This window comes from Lepidochelys olivacea, assembly GCF_965140295.1.
Source record: "Lepidochelys olivacea isolate rLepOli2 genome assembly, chromosome: 22".
Classification (NCBI taxonomy): Eukaryota; Metazoa; Chordata; order Testudines; family Cheloniidae; genus Lepidochelys; species Lepidochelys olivacea.
This window is the reverse complement of record NC_140432.1, coordinates 20,353,238-20,366,552: the sequence shown is the minus strand read 5'-3', so window position 1 is coordinate 20,366,552 and position 13,315 is coordinate 20,353,238. Positions and strand designations below refer to the sequence as shown.

Here is a 13,315-nt window from a genome sequence, read left to right as displayed (position 1 = left end):
GAAGCAGATGGATTAATTGGATCGGACCACAATCTCTTACAGGCAAGGCAACATTGAGAGAAACAGGTCAGAGAAAGAGGAAATCACCTTTTCATTGCAAAGGGAGCACACAGTTCTACACATGCCCATTAGTGATTCTGTAATCTGAAACTGGAGGCATAGAGATATTCAAGGCCAAGTTTTCTGATGGAGGCACAACAGATGCATCTGCAAAGAACTGTGCACTTGTTTCTTGTGCAAAAATTCACGTGTGCGTGCACAAGTCAGGTGTAGACACAAAGGAGGCACACCCATCCGGGACACTTTCCTTCAGAGCCTTGGCCCTTGACTCATTCCAGGTTGTGATACTGCTGCTCAACGGAAAAAGACTGGCTTGGCCATCTACCACCTGGCATGGTTCCAACCCTTAGACTTGCTGTACGAGGGGCAGATCTGGACTGTCACTATGGGGCTCCTGGTAACTATTTCTGGGACAATGAGCCAATCGCTAAGGACATCTACGGGCTGACTGTGGCTCTCAGCAGCATTACCTCCTCCTCGTACTGATCCTGAATCCTAGCCAGGATTTCCTGATGTTCCTCTTTCATCCTCTCCATTTTCCGGTCATGGTCTTTCTCCACTTCCTGGCGTTTCTCTTTCATGAGCTCACTGAGCTGCAGTGGTCACAGAGGCAGACCGCATTACATCACGGTAAGGCACGATCCCCCCGCAGAGCAGCAACTCCCAACATGCACTGCTGCTCCAGCAACGCTGAAGCATCTCAGCACTGAGATGAGGGCGGCCCTGGTGCACTCATTGTCCAGCTGGTGGTGCAGGGGTAAGCACAGAGGTAAGAAACTCAGTCTGCAGTGGTATGGAACTTACCTGATCTATGGCATACCTCTCCACCACGAGATAGGAAGACTTTAAACCAAGCTCTCACAACCACGGCTAAGCATGCATATGCGGGGGAGGGGCAAGAGAGGGGAATCGACCTCCAAGGCTGTTGCACAAAAGTAATCACCTCTCGCTCAAACTCTGCTACTCGATACATTTTTTGCTGCACTTTTTGCTCTGCTCTCTCCAATTCCTCGTGCAGCTGGGCCTCCTCACTCCTCTGGGCCTCTGCTATTTGCTTCCGGAGGCTGGAAACAACCTGCCACAAAAGAAACCAGGGAGTCATTTTGGTCTTCAGATATGGCCACCCCACTGTATACAGCATGGCAAAAACCAGTGTACTCAGGCTCGCCTCTCCCTGACTGGAGCATGCCCAAGTGCTGATCCAGATAAGAATCACCTTTCGGGGGTGGAAGAAACTGCACCAATGACATTTAGGGAAGCTATTAAGTGCAGAATTATTACAGATTTCCTATAAGTTTTAGCAACACTGGCTTTTACCTTTTGGTGTTTCTCTTCTGCTGTAGATTTCAGCTCCTGGAGCTCAGCTGCAAACTGCTTCTCTAGCACTTCTGCAGCCTGCAGGAGAGTCAACAAAGTCCTGCTTGAAAAACCCCATTTCATGTGAAGGTGATGTACAAATGCCCTGTTTCAGTCAGCGATTTATACATAACCTTTGAGAACATGCAAGGCTCATACCCTTTCCAGTCTGAGCTGCACTCAAGGTATCTGGAGTGTCCTGAATTTACTGCCACCAATGAGACACACTATTGGAACAGCGCATTGGCTACAAGGGACTAGTTCTCTTTTTAAAAAAGACAAAGCCTATGGGGATGGTAACAGAGTTTCCACCATCCCTCTTGTGGCCTGAGTTTCCCTTCTCACACGGAGTTCCTCGATAACTCACCATAACACTCCAGTCATAATTAAAATACTCCTTTTCTGGCCTTCAATTTATTTAGGCCTTACACAGATTCATACTGCACACCAGCTTCACCCATCTGGCTACTGGTTTCAGAATTCAAAACAGTTCTCTCTCCCCTCGAGACAGGAGTTCCTAGCCTTTGTTCCCAGAGCTGAGTTATCATTCAAACAGTCCCTTTACTATGTGCAGGAGCCGGTGCTGCTCCCTGCAGATGCTTCCTCAAGCTAGCTACAGCTTCCCAGTCTTCTGCCCTGCCTGGGCCTCCTAGCTCTCTGCCACCGCTTCCACTAGCCCTTTCCTGCTCCCCTTTGGCTTCCTCTAGAGCTGCCCTCTGTCAGCTCCCATCAAGGCTGTTAATGAGCACAGGTGGACCTAATAAAGAGCCTGTCACAGTAGCACCCTTAATTTCAATGGCTGCCTGAGCCTTCTGGGGGACAGATAGAGGGAGGGCATATCCAGATCTGGGGAAAATGGCTTGCTTTGGCCAGGCGAGGGTTCATTTCATCTGAATCCGTTTGCCCATGTAAACAGAACTCATGATTAGGACTCGCAGCTCCCGTGTCTTACCTTCAACACTCCTGTTACTGCACCCTAGAATGAAATTAGCCTTTTTGACTACTGCATCCCATCATTGACGCGTATTCAGCCTGTGATCCATTATAACGTTCAAATCCTTTTCAACAGTGCTACCACCTGGCCATTTTGTAGATGGGCATTTGATTTTTTCTTTCTAGGTGTAATACTTTGTACTTGTCTATTGAATTTCATCTTCTTGAATTCAGAGCAATTCCCCAATTTGTCATGGTTGTTTTCCATTCTAACCCTGTCCTCCCAAGTGCTAGTAGCCCCTCCCAGCTTCATGTCAGCCTCAGATTTTATAAGCATTTTCTCCACTCTATTATCCAAGTCATTCATGAAAATATTGACGAGTAGCAGACCCAGGACAGAGCCCTCCAGGGCCTGGCCACACGTGTGTCCCCAGTTTGACAGCAAACCATTGGTAACTACTCTTTGAGTACAATCTTTCAACTAGCTGTGCACCCACCTTCTAGTAATTTCACACAGACCACATTTCCCTTGTTTATGAGAATGTTATATGGGACTGTGCCAAAAGCCTCACTAAAACGATACACTTGAAAGCAGAGATCTGTTATTTAGAATCGAAGCTATCAGAGATGGGAAGAGACTGACTAGGTCAGGCCTAGTCCTTCCAATACCACAATGTATTCTCCATGCTGATTTTTCAACATCAAGGGGGTTTCCACCCACTTCTTTCAAGACTGTTCCAGTCAGAGACGTCTCACCATTACTCAGCTTGTGCAGCTATGCAGGTTAAGCGTTATTTCCAGTTATAGTGCCTAGAGCCCACAAGCATGTTTGGTGCATCACAGAATGCATGAGAGATTCCCAACACCCCTAACCAATTACTCTGCCCCAGCCTACACCCTGCAGCTACTCACACAGCTCTCACAGGTACAGTCAGTCTTCACCTGGCCCAGCTGCAGGCAAGGATTTCTGCCCGAACCAGCATGCACCTCTTACCAAACATAAAGAACAATAGGTCTTGAAACCAGGGAGTCTTTGAGATTGTAAGGTGGTTCATTGCCTGGGCATCTGCCCCAAGGACCATGCATTTGGTAGGAAACTATTAGAAGCATCTCCATTATGTTCCCCAGCACTTTGTAGTATCAGCATTTATAGAAAACTATTGCCCAATCTCATGCAGGTGCTATTTGATCTCATGGGGTTGGCAATACAATACAAGCCTTCTCAGTTTTGACTCTGCCTGGTAAAAATGCGAGTTTCACCTCTTTTCTTTCTCTTTCTAATCTCTCCTTTAACTCATTCAGGACTCGCTCCTTCTCCTGTTCCAGCTCTGTCGCTTCTCTCTGCTGCGCTTCCTCCACTTCCACCTTCAGCATCTCCAAAACACGCTTCTTCCTCTCCTCCAAGCTCTCCCTCTCCACCTTCTGAAGGGACTCCCATTCCTCTCTCAGCTTTTGCAATGCAGCCTCTTGCTCAGCCCTGGTTGATTTGTGATAAGCGGTAAGACGACACAGGGAAGTAGGTCAGTCATATTGCAATACTGCATTTCATTTAGCAACCAAACTTGCAATAGGAATACATGGTACAAGTGAAAATTGCAAGCCTAAAGACATGAACAAAAGCAAACTCGGGTTCTCAAACATGAGTCAAGTAACGTGTTACCTAAAATGTATGCCTTGGCAATGGATAATTAGGCAGCCTGGCAAAGAACAAAGGCAGCTATTAGACTATTTGTAGTCTACGTTTAATATAGGGTGTGTGTGTGGGCGCACGCGCGCCTCTCTCTCTCTATGCATATAAAAAGTAGAGATGAAAATTGTGCTCATGTTTTTTTCAATTCCTGCCCTTGCCTATCTCCTCCAACTCTCATTAGTCTTGATGCCCCTCAAAGAGCTAGAGAAGAGGTCTACTCAATCCAACCATCTCCTCAAGCATCCTAATCACAAGGGACAGTGCAACTCACTTGTGCGGGGAAGGGAAGGGGGTTTCATTCACAGCCCTCAGGTCACCAAAAGAGATGTCTCTATGGGAGGGAGGGGGTAAAGCAGCAGCAGGGAGTCTCAGAGTCGAGGTCAGTTGAGTCGGGCCATGCTGTGAGGCTGAAAAGAGCAGTGTAGACATTCAAGGTTGGGCTGCAGCCCGGGCGCCGAGACCCTCTGCCACACGACCTTTTTGTTTTGTTTTAGAGTAACAGCCGTGTTAGCCTGTATTCGCAAAAAGAAAAGGAGTACTTGTGGCACCTTAGAGACTAACCAATTTATTTGAGCATAAGCTTTCGTGAGCTACAGCTCACTTCATTGGATAATCAAGGTGGGCCATTTGCAGCACAAATCCAGGGTTTCACAAGAATGTCGCGGGGGAGGGGTGGGTAGGAAAAAACATGGGGAAATAGGTTACCTTGCATAATGACTTAGCCACTCCCAGTCTCTATTCAAGCCTAAGTTAATTGTATCCAATTTGCAAATGAATTCCAATTCAACAGTCTCTTGCTGGAGTCTGGATTTGAAGTTTTTTTTGTTGTAATATCACAACTTTCATGTCTGTAATTGCATGACCAGAGAGACTGAAGTGTTCTCCGACTGGTTTATGAATGTTATAATTCTTGACATCTGATTTGTGTCCATTTATTCTTTTACGTAGAGATTGTCCGGTTTGACCAATGTATATGGCAGAGGGGCATTGCTGGCACATGATGGCATAGATCACATTGGTGGATGTGCAGGCGAACGAGCCTCTGATAGTGTGGCTGATGTTATTAGGCCCTGTGATGGTGTCCCCTGAATAGATATGTGGGCACAGCTGGCAACGGGCTTTGTTGCAAGGATAGGTTCCTGGGTTAGTGGTTCTGTTGTATGGTATGTGGTTGCTGGTGAGTATTTGCTTCAGGTTGGGGGGCTGTCTGTAGGCAAGGACTGGCCTGTCTCCCAAGATTTGTGAGAGTGTTAGGTCAAACCTTGGATTTGTGCTGGAAATGGCCCACCTTGATTATCATACACATTGTAAGGAGAGTGGTCACTTTAGATAAGCTATTACCAACAGGAGAGTGGGTTGGGGGGGGGGGGGGAAGAGGACGGACACCTGGATTTGTGCTGGAAATGGCCCAACTTGATCATCATACACATTGTAAGGAGAGTAATCACTTTAGATAAGCTATTACCAGCAGGAGAGTGGGGTGAGGGGAGGTATTTTTTCATGCTTTGTGTGTATAAAAGATCTTCTACACTTTCCACAGTATGCATCCGATGAAGCGAGCTGTAGCTCACGAAAGCTTATGCTCAAATAAATTGGTTAGTCTCTAAGATGCCACAAGTACTCCTTTTCTTTTTGTTTTGTTGGCTATGTAGACATACTCGGACAGGCTGAGCCATCCAAAAGAAATCAGAAGATACACATTACAAAGGCATCCTCCTATATGATGTTGCTATTGCTCATTTCCATACCCACTGACCTCTTCTGCTTTAGAAAGTACAAGGGGCACCAAGAAAGCTGGCCAGTTTTGCCACACACAAACAGATACATTTACCTCAATGTTTGCAGTGTTATGAGTATTCCCCAGTACTTACTATAAGGGAACCCTGTCAATACTGAGATTAAACCATCTAGTTAGCCGGGGCATCATCTACAGTAACTGCACATTTGTAAGTGTGGCCACTCTGCTGCCTGATAGCGGGCCGGGTTTCTATTTACAGGGAGCAAAGGGAAGGCTCACACCCACAGCTTTACACAGCTTGCACTGAATTTTTCACCTTATTTTCTCCTTTTCTGTCTCAGTCTCTGAGCTGATCTGGGCTCGTAGCTTTGAGAGTTTCTCGACCTCTTCCTCTCTCATTCGCAGCTCTTCCTCCTCAGAAGCCTTCGCCAGCTCCTCTTTAAGAGACCTGCATGACCAGCAGCAGGAAAAGAGATTCAGAGGTTTTAACAACCTTAACCAACTTCCCTCTGAGACCCATAGATCAGATGCTGGTTCCTGTAGGTGTTATCAGCCTGTCTGAAGCTCTCCCAAGAATTGGAGTCCCATTTGTTGTCCTTATGCATTAAAATTTGGCTCCTGGGCACAAAAGAACCTGGGAGGGTTCAAAGTTCTGCAGCACTCTTTCAAAATAGCCTAAAGAATCCAAGGTCCGGGGTGGGGTAGTGTGTCCCTGGATTCCAACAGGAAATTCCTGCGACAGGAGTTCTTTTTTCAATAAAGTCATGTAGTGCTGTGAAAGCTGAAAATGAAAAGATGTCCCCAGATGGCTGGCTGGATCCATTAGCAGCAATTTGGGCTTTGTGTTCTCGCAACAAATTCTTTTTATGCTGCTTCCAGGCACCCTTTCTACGACAAATCCCTTGTCTTGTTCCTTGGCTTCTCTCCCCATCTCCTCTGGGTGCTCCATCTTCCACTCCTCCAACAACAAATTATTAAACAATCAATTTATGAGCACTGAGAGGATAATAGGGTTACAAGGAATAGCCAGCATGGATTTGTCAAGAACTAATCATGCTAGACCAACCTAATTTCCTTTTTTGACAGGATTACTAACTTAGTGGATGGCGGGGGAGGGTCAGAGGGGAAGGAGCAGGAAGCAGTAGATGTGATATTTTGATTTTGGTATAGCTTTTGACACTGTCCCATGTGATATTCTCATAAACAAACTAGGGAAACATGGTCTAGGTGAAACTACGACTAGGTGGGTGCAAGACTGGTTGAAAAACTACTCCAAGAGTAGTTACCTCTGGTTCACTATCCACCTGGGAGGGTGTATCTAGTGGGGTTCCACAGGGGTCGGTTCTGGGTCCACTAATCACTATTTTCACTAATGACTTGCATAATGGAGGGGAGAGTATGCTTATAAAATGTACAGATGACACCAAGCTGGGAGGGCAGGAGTTTCAAGCACTTTCAAGGGCAGGATTAGAATTCCAAAAGGATGCTGACAAATTGGAGACTTGGTCTGAAATTAACAAGAGGTGGAGGAAGTGATCAGAGGAGAGGCTGTTCTGGATTTGATTCTGACAAACAAGGAGGAACTAGTTGTGAATGTGAGGGTGGAAGGCAGCTTGAGAGAAACTGATCACGAAACAATATAGTTCATGATTCCAAGGAATGGTAGGATGGAAAACAGCAGAATAAATACAGTGAATTTGATAAAGTCTGCCTTCTTGAAGTGCAGAGAATTGGTAGGTAAGATCCCACTGGAAGCAAGTCGAAGGGGAAAAAAAGAGTTCAGGAGAGTTGGCAGTTTTTTAGAGAGCCATTATTAAGGGCACAAGAGCAAACTGTACCAATGCAAAGGAAAAAATAGGAAATATGGTAAGAAACCACCCTGACTAAACCAGGAGATCTTCAATGACTTGCAATTCAAAAAAAGGAGTCATACGCAAAGTGGAAAAATGGTCAAATTGCAAATTCTGAATATAAAACAAAACACCACAAGCATTTAGGGACAAGATAAGAAAGGCCAAGGCACAAAATGAGATTAAACCAGCTAGGAATATAAAGGGTAACAAGAAAGCATTTTACAATGCTGGGAAGCAAAGGAAGACCAGGAACAGGGTAGGCCCATCACTAAATGAGGAGGAAAGACAACAACAGAAAACGCAGCAATGACCAAAGTGTTAAATTACATTTTTGTTTCAGCTTTCACCCAAAAAGTTAGCAGTGGTCAGATAACACAGTGAATATCAGAGTAAAAAGGGTAGGACCTGAGACTAAAATAGGAAAGGAACAAATTGAGAATTACTTAGACAAATTAGATGTCTTCAAATCAGCTGGGCCTGATGAAATACATCTTAGAATACTTCAGGAATTGGCAAAGAGATCTCTGAGCCATTAGCAATTATCTTTGAAAACTCGTGGAGGACAGGAAAGATGCCGGAGCACTGGACAACTGTAGCATCTATCTATAAAAAGGGTAATAAGGACAAACAGGGGAATCATAGGCCAGTCAGCTTAACTTCTGTACCCAGAAAGATAATGGAGCAAATAATCAAAAACTTTCTATTTGTCAGCACTTAGAAGAAAATGAGGTGATAAGTAACAGTGAGCATGGATTTGTCAAGAATAAATCATGTGAAACCAACCTAATAGCCTTCTTTGACATGGTAACAAGCCTGTGGATATGGGAGAAGCAGTACAGGTCATATATCTTGACTTCAGTAAAGTTTTTGATACTGTCTCACATGACCTTCTCATAAACAAACTAGAGAAATAGCCGAGACAAGGGTTCTCAACCTCTTTCTGAGGGTCTCGCCAACATGCTATAACAACTCCATGCCCACGTGTGCCACAATAACTGGTTTTCTGCATATAAAAGCCAGGGCCGGCATTAGGGGGTTGCAATCAGGGCAATTGCCTGGGGCTCCTTGCCACATGAGCTCCCACGAAGCTACATTGCTCAGGCTTCAGCCGCAGCTGACGGGGCTCAGGGACCTGGTGTTCTGCCCTGGGCCCCAGCGCGTCTAATGCTGGCCCTGCTTGGAGGCTCCCCTGAAACCTGCTTGAGGCCCCCAGACCCCTGGTTGAGAACCACTGGCCTAGACAAACCCACTGTAAGGTGGATGCACAACTGCCTAGAAGATTGCTCTCAGACTAGTCATCAATGGCTCACACACAAGCTAGAAAGGCATCCTGAATGGAGTTCCACAGGGATCTGTCCTGGATCCATTTCTATTCAGTATCTTCATCAATGATTTGGATAATGGCACAGAGAGTACACTTAAAGTTTGTGGACTATGGCAAGCAGGGCAGGGCTGCAAGCATTTTGGATTAAGGCAGAGCTCACAAACAGGTTTCTTCCAGATAGGCGATGAGTCTCAGACAAATGTAAATTAAACATGGTAGGCCAAATCTGCATATGGAGTAAACAGAGGGATGGGCAAAACACCAGAGACCAAACCCCTGGGGTTGTTCGCTCTCTGGGGTATAAAGACAATGAACTTTGGAGGTATAAGAGGAAGACAAAGATGACATTTTGTTATCCATCACTGAGGAGAACAGGACAGCACTTTCTGCATTTGTGAAAGATGGATCCTGGCCATGATGGCTAGTGACACTGGGAGGTTGCAATAGGTGAGAAATTGCTTTAGACGAGGATTTTAGCCGACTGAAAGTTACGTGTAGATGCTAAGAAACGTGTTGTACCTTTTGTTTTAAAAGGAACTTGCTGTTCTTATTGTCTTTGCTCACTATCTCTTAAATCTTAACCTTTGTTAATAACCCTACTTGTTTTCACTAGAAGTAGAGTACAGTGCTGTGCTGTTACATAGGAGCAAATACTCCGCTGAATCCGTTGTGTGTGTACAGCTCCCTTAGGGACAGCAAACCTGCTCATTACTGGGACGGGGCTGGACACTACAGGGGGATGATTCTGGGGAGTTTGGAGAGTGGAGCACACCAAGGGCTGGCAGAGCCCAGAGGAGCATGCTTAAGTGACTGAAGGGCTGTCAGGATCAGGGAGCAGCCACAAGACAGCCTGCCTCACTGAGTTGGGGGGGTGAGGGGGTGGTAACAGGGTAACTCACAGTCCCGGGCACCCTCAGAAAGCGTCATAAGTTACCAAACAGGCTAATGCTCTTAGGTGTGTTAATAGGGAATGTCACACGGGACACAGGAGGTGACTGCCCCTCAACTAGGCACTGATGAGGCCTCAGCTGGAGTGCCGTGTCCAGTTCTCGGCACTGCGCTTTAAGAAAAAAGTGAGTAATATGGAGAGAGTCCGAGGAGCGCAACAAACATGATAAAAGATTTAGAAAATCTGACCTACAAGGAAAGGGAAAAAAAACGGGGCACGTTTAGTCTTGAGCACAGACAACTGAGGGGGACCTGGGAACAGTCTTCAAATACACTAAGGGCTGCTCTAAAGAGGGCAGGGATCAGTGGTTCTCTATGTCCACTGAAGGCAGGGCAAGAAGTAGTCGGTTAATCTGCAGCAAGGGAGATATAGATTAGATATTGGGAAAAGCCATCTAACTCGAAGGGGAGTTAAGCTCTGGAACAGGCTCCAAGGCAGGTTGTGGAATCCCCGTCACTGGAGGTTTTTAAGAACAGGCTGGACAAACACCTGTCAGGGATGGGCTGGAAGATTCACTTGGTCCTGCCTCAGAGCAGGGGACTGCACTCAGTGGTCTCTTGAGGTGCCTTCCGGCCTGACATTTCTCAGATCCCCCACAGCACTGCCCAGGAAGATGCTACTTGGCCTGCTCAGCACCCTGCGAGGAGCATGTTTAACAGAACCAGCACAGACACAACCCAGAGGCCGAGTGCAGAAGCACCACTGAAAGTTTTAAACAGAGAACCTGAAGCTCCTGACAAGGTTCACTTCCCTGGGTAACCTTCAAGCCCAGGCAGCCTGACCGGGCTTTGACATTTAACTGGCCACATTCCCCACTCCTAAAAGCCTTGTTCTGAAGTACCTGGGAATTCAGCGTGTGGCACTCTTGGAGTAACCCCATGTGCCCTGAGGCTCCAATTTCCAATTCGATCACCATCACTTAGCCTAGGCTTGAACATCTGCCGTGCTGTAAACCATTGAGCACAGAGAAGGATACTTTACCCAGGTTTACAACCTGAGAGACAGGTGCATATGCTGAAAGCTACATTTGTGTCGGATCACAGCTCTTCTTGCTGGACTAGGAGGAAAAGGCTTCCTGCTCTATGCTGGAAAGACCAAGAGCTTTATCCAGACACAGATGCACACTCTGCACATACACTTCAAGGATTCACATCACGTTCATAAGCAGTGTTTATGGGGGAACGCTATTGGCCGTGAGATGCACAGACTGTCATGCACAGCACAGAGCCTGAGGAAGCAAAACGAGTCCCTCACTCGTCTCCACCCAAAAATCCCAGCCCAGTCCCCCTGTGCCCAAGGCACTGGCAAAGTGGCACCAGTCTCTTTTGCACAGGAGACACAGTCGCTCGCAGACACCTCAAGATCACAGGGATGGCAGAGTGTGGTACAGCACAAGCGTGGGGTCTCCAGCAATGAGTCACAGCAGGGGAAGGTTTTGGAGGGGAGGAGTTAGAGTATGAAAGGAAATTACCGGAGGGACTTTTCTTTCTGCTGATGAAGCACTTGAGCTTCTTCCTCCTCCTCTTGTCTCAGCTCCTCCTGAAATCGCTGAACCTTCTCCTCCTTTGCTTGCAGTAAACGCATTTTTTCTTGCTCCTGCTCCTTGGCTATTTCCTCCAGGGATTCTGCAGAAAGCCAGTTCAAGGACACCACTTGCTTGATTTCCTCCCCAAGTTGTCTGCCAGAAAAAAAAAAATAAAGCTGTCCTGAAAACAGGATAACAGAGAACTGGCTAATGCAATGAGAACAGTACCACTCCACCTACACAGCAAGGATCTCAAAGCCATGTACAAATGCCAGCTAAGCACCCCTCAACACACCTTGGTGAGGTAGGGAGAGGATTCCCAGAAATCACTGCCACCACCACTGGTATGTAGCCACCTCTGGACTGGAGCACAGCTGCTGCTGACCAGCTGTGCAGGACAAGGGATGAAGAAGAGTGGTGTAGGTGGGTGCAAGCACCAAGGCGGGAGAAGAGATGGAATGTGCTTCGCCATACAACTTATCCTCTTGATATTCCTCTCAGCATGACTGGAGAACTGAGCCATTCTCACATCAAGCTCCCACCCAACGCTCTGTTTGTGATTATACCACTTGCCCTGTACCCAGTTGGGTCAGCAGGGGGAATTCAGGGAGGCAGCATGTCATTACCAAGCTGGAATTTAACCAGCAGCACACCAGGGTTAATACCGCAACGCTTACAAAAAGAGCCCTCGACAAGTATAAAGGACATGCAGCCAGGGCATGAGTTTTCTATTTCCTTCCAAAGACAGCCCCTCCAGCAAGAGTCCCCAAGTACCACGAACTGAATCCAATACTGAGGCAGGGAAGGACCCCTCCTCCTGTAGCATCTAGGTATTCCTTGCTTGTCGCCTACTCCTGTTCTGTACTGGCCCATCACCACTTCGCTTGCAAGATGTGCCAGGACCTCAGTGCACGAGAGTCAGGCCGGGGGGAAAGCGCTTGGTGACCATGCAGCCTCAATTGGAGCTTCCAGGCACTACTGGCAAACAGACAGTAAGTAGCGACAAGGGAAGAGGCAGAGTCTCAGCCCGGCCTGGAGAACAATGGGCTCACTCTGAAAGGCCAAAGGCTCTAAGCTGCAGTTTATGCAGTGACTATAGTATGACAACGTATGTTCTACAGGCCCATTTGGCCAGGGCTCGGAGAATGGCTCACGCAGAGGAGCAGGATTTGGCAGCTGCCTTTTTTTCCCATATAGGCCAGAAAGGTCTCGGCTGAATGGGCAGGATAATAGAGTAACCTCTGGGGAACAATTATTCTGTTGTGAAAAATAGACACACAGAATACCTCTAGCGTAAGCAGGAAACAGAGCAGTGGAAAAGCCTCACAGTCAGATCAGGCAGCAGGGAGTAAGTAAGCAGAACTCCAGGTGGAACACATGGCTTCATAAGGCAGCCCCAGGCGCCCTCCTGTGGCAGGCCACAACCAAACAGGTATGCCTGCCTCAGCTTCCCTCCTTCACGGTCCCCAGTAATGTCACACAAACTCTCTTGCCTCAGAAATACCCCTCCTGGGCGCCAGTTTATTACTAAAACATCATACAAACAGTCCGTAACAAACACCCCAAAAGGCAGACCGTTTGTCACCTCCAGTGCAAGTAGTCCTTAAAGTCCCACAATAGCTAGTCCATTGACTTAGGACTTACTGCACTCTACCGTCTTCCACCACACCCAGGTTCTTCTTCGATCCTCTCCTGTCCTCCTGCCAGGACAGCTGGACTGCAATGCACTCTTCCCAGTGGGAACCCCTCAGCCTTTTTGCTGGGAGATCATCCGCACCAGGGACCGCCCATCACACCCCTTGGCCCCCTCACTGGTCCCCTGGGTCCAGCTCTCCAGTGTGGAGATGTCAGCGGGTAAGCTCCTCCACTGCCCGCCTGCCATCAGCC

At 47.3% G+C, this 13,315-nt stretch overlaps 1 protein-coding gene across 8 annotated transcripts in view; it reads right to left on the bottom strand.

The window, feature by feature from the left end:
* The window catches only part of CEP164 (centrosomal protein 164), a 70,656-nt gene that overhangs the window by 20,871 nt on the left and 36,470 nt on the right, over positions 1-13,315 (bottom strand). For all 8 annotated transcript variants that reach the window (XM_084611972.1, XM_084611973.1, XM_084611976.1 and 5 more), the window contains 6 exons: positions 11,375-11,581; positions 6,094-6,225; positions 3,610-3,826; positions 1,378-1,455; positions 1,004-1,135; positions 531-653 (listed from right to left, as the gene is read on the bottom strand). In XM_084611972.1, the coding sequence (XP_084468098.1) occupies positions 531-653; positions 1,004-1,135; positions 1,378-1,455; positions 3,610-3,826; positions 6,094-6,225; positions 11,375-11,581 (889 nt within the window). The remainder of the gene's footprint in view (positions 1-530; positions 654-1,003; positions 1,136-1,377; positions 1,456-3,609; positions 3,827-6,093; positions 6,226-11,374; positions 11,582-13,315) is intronic.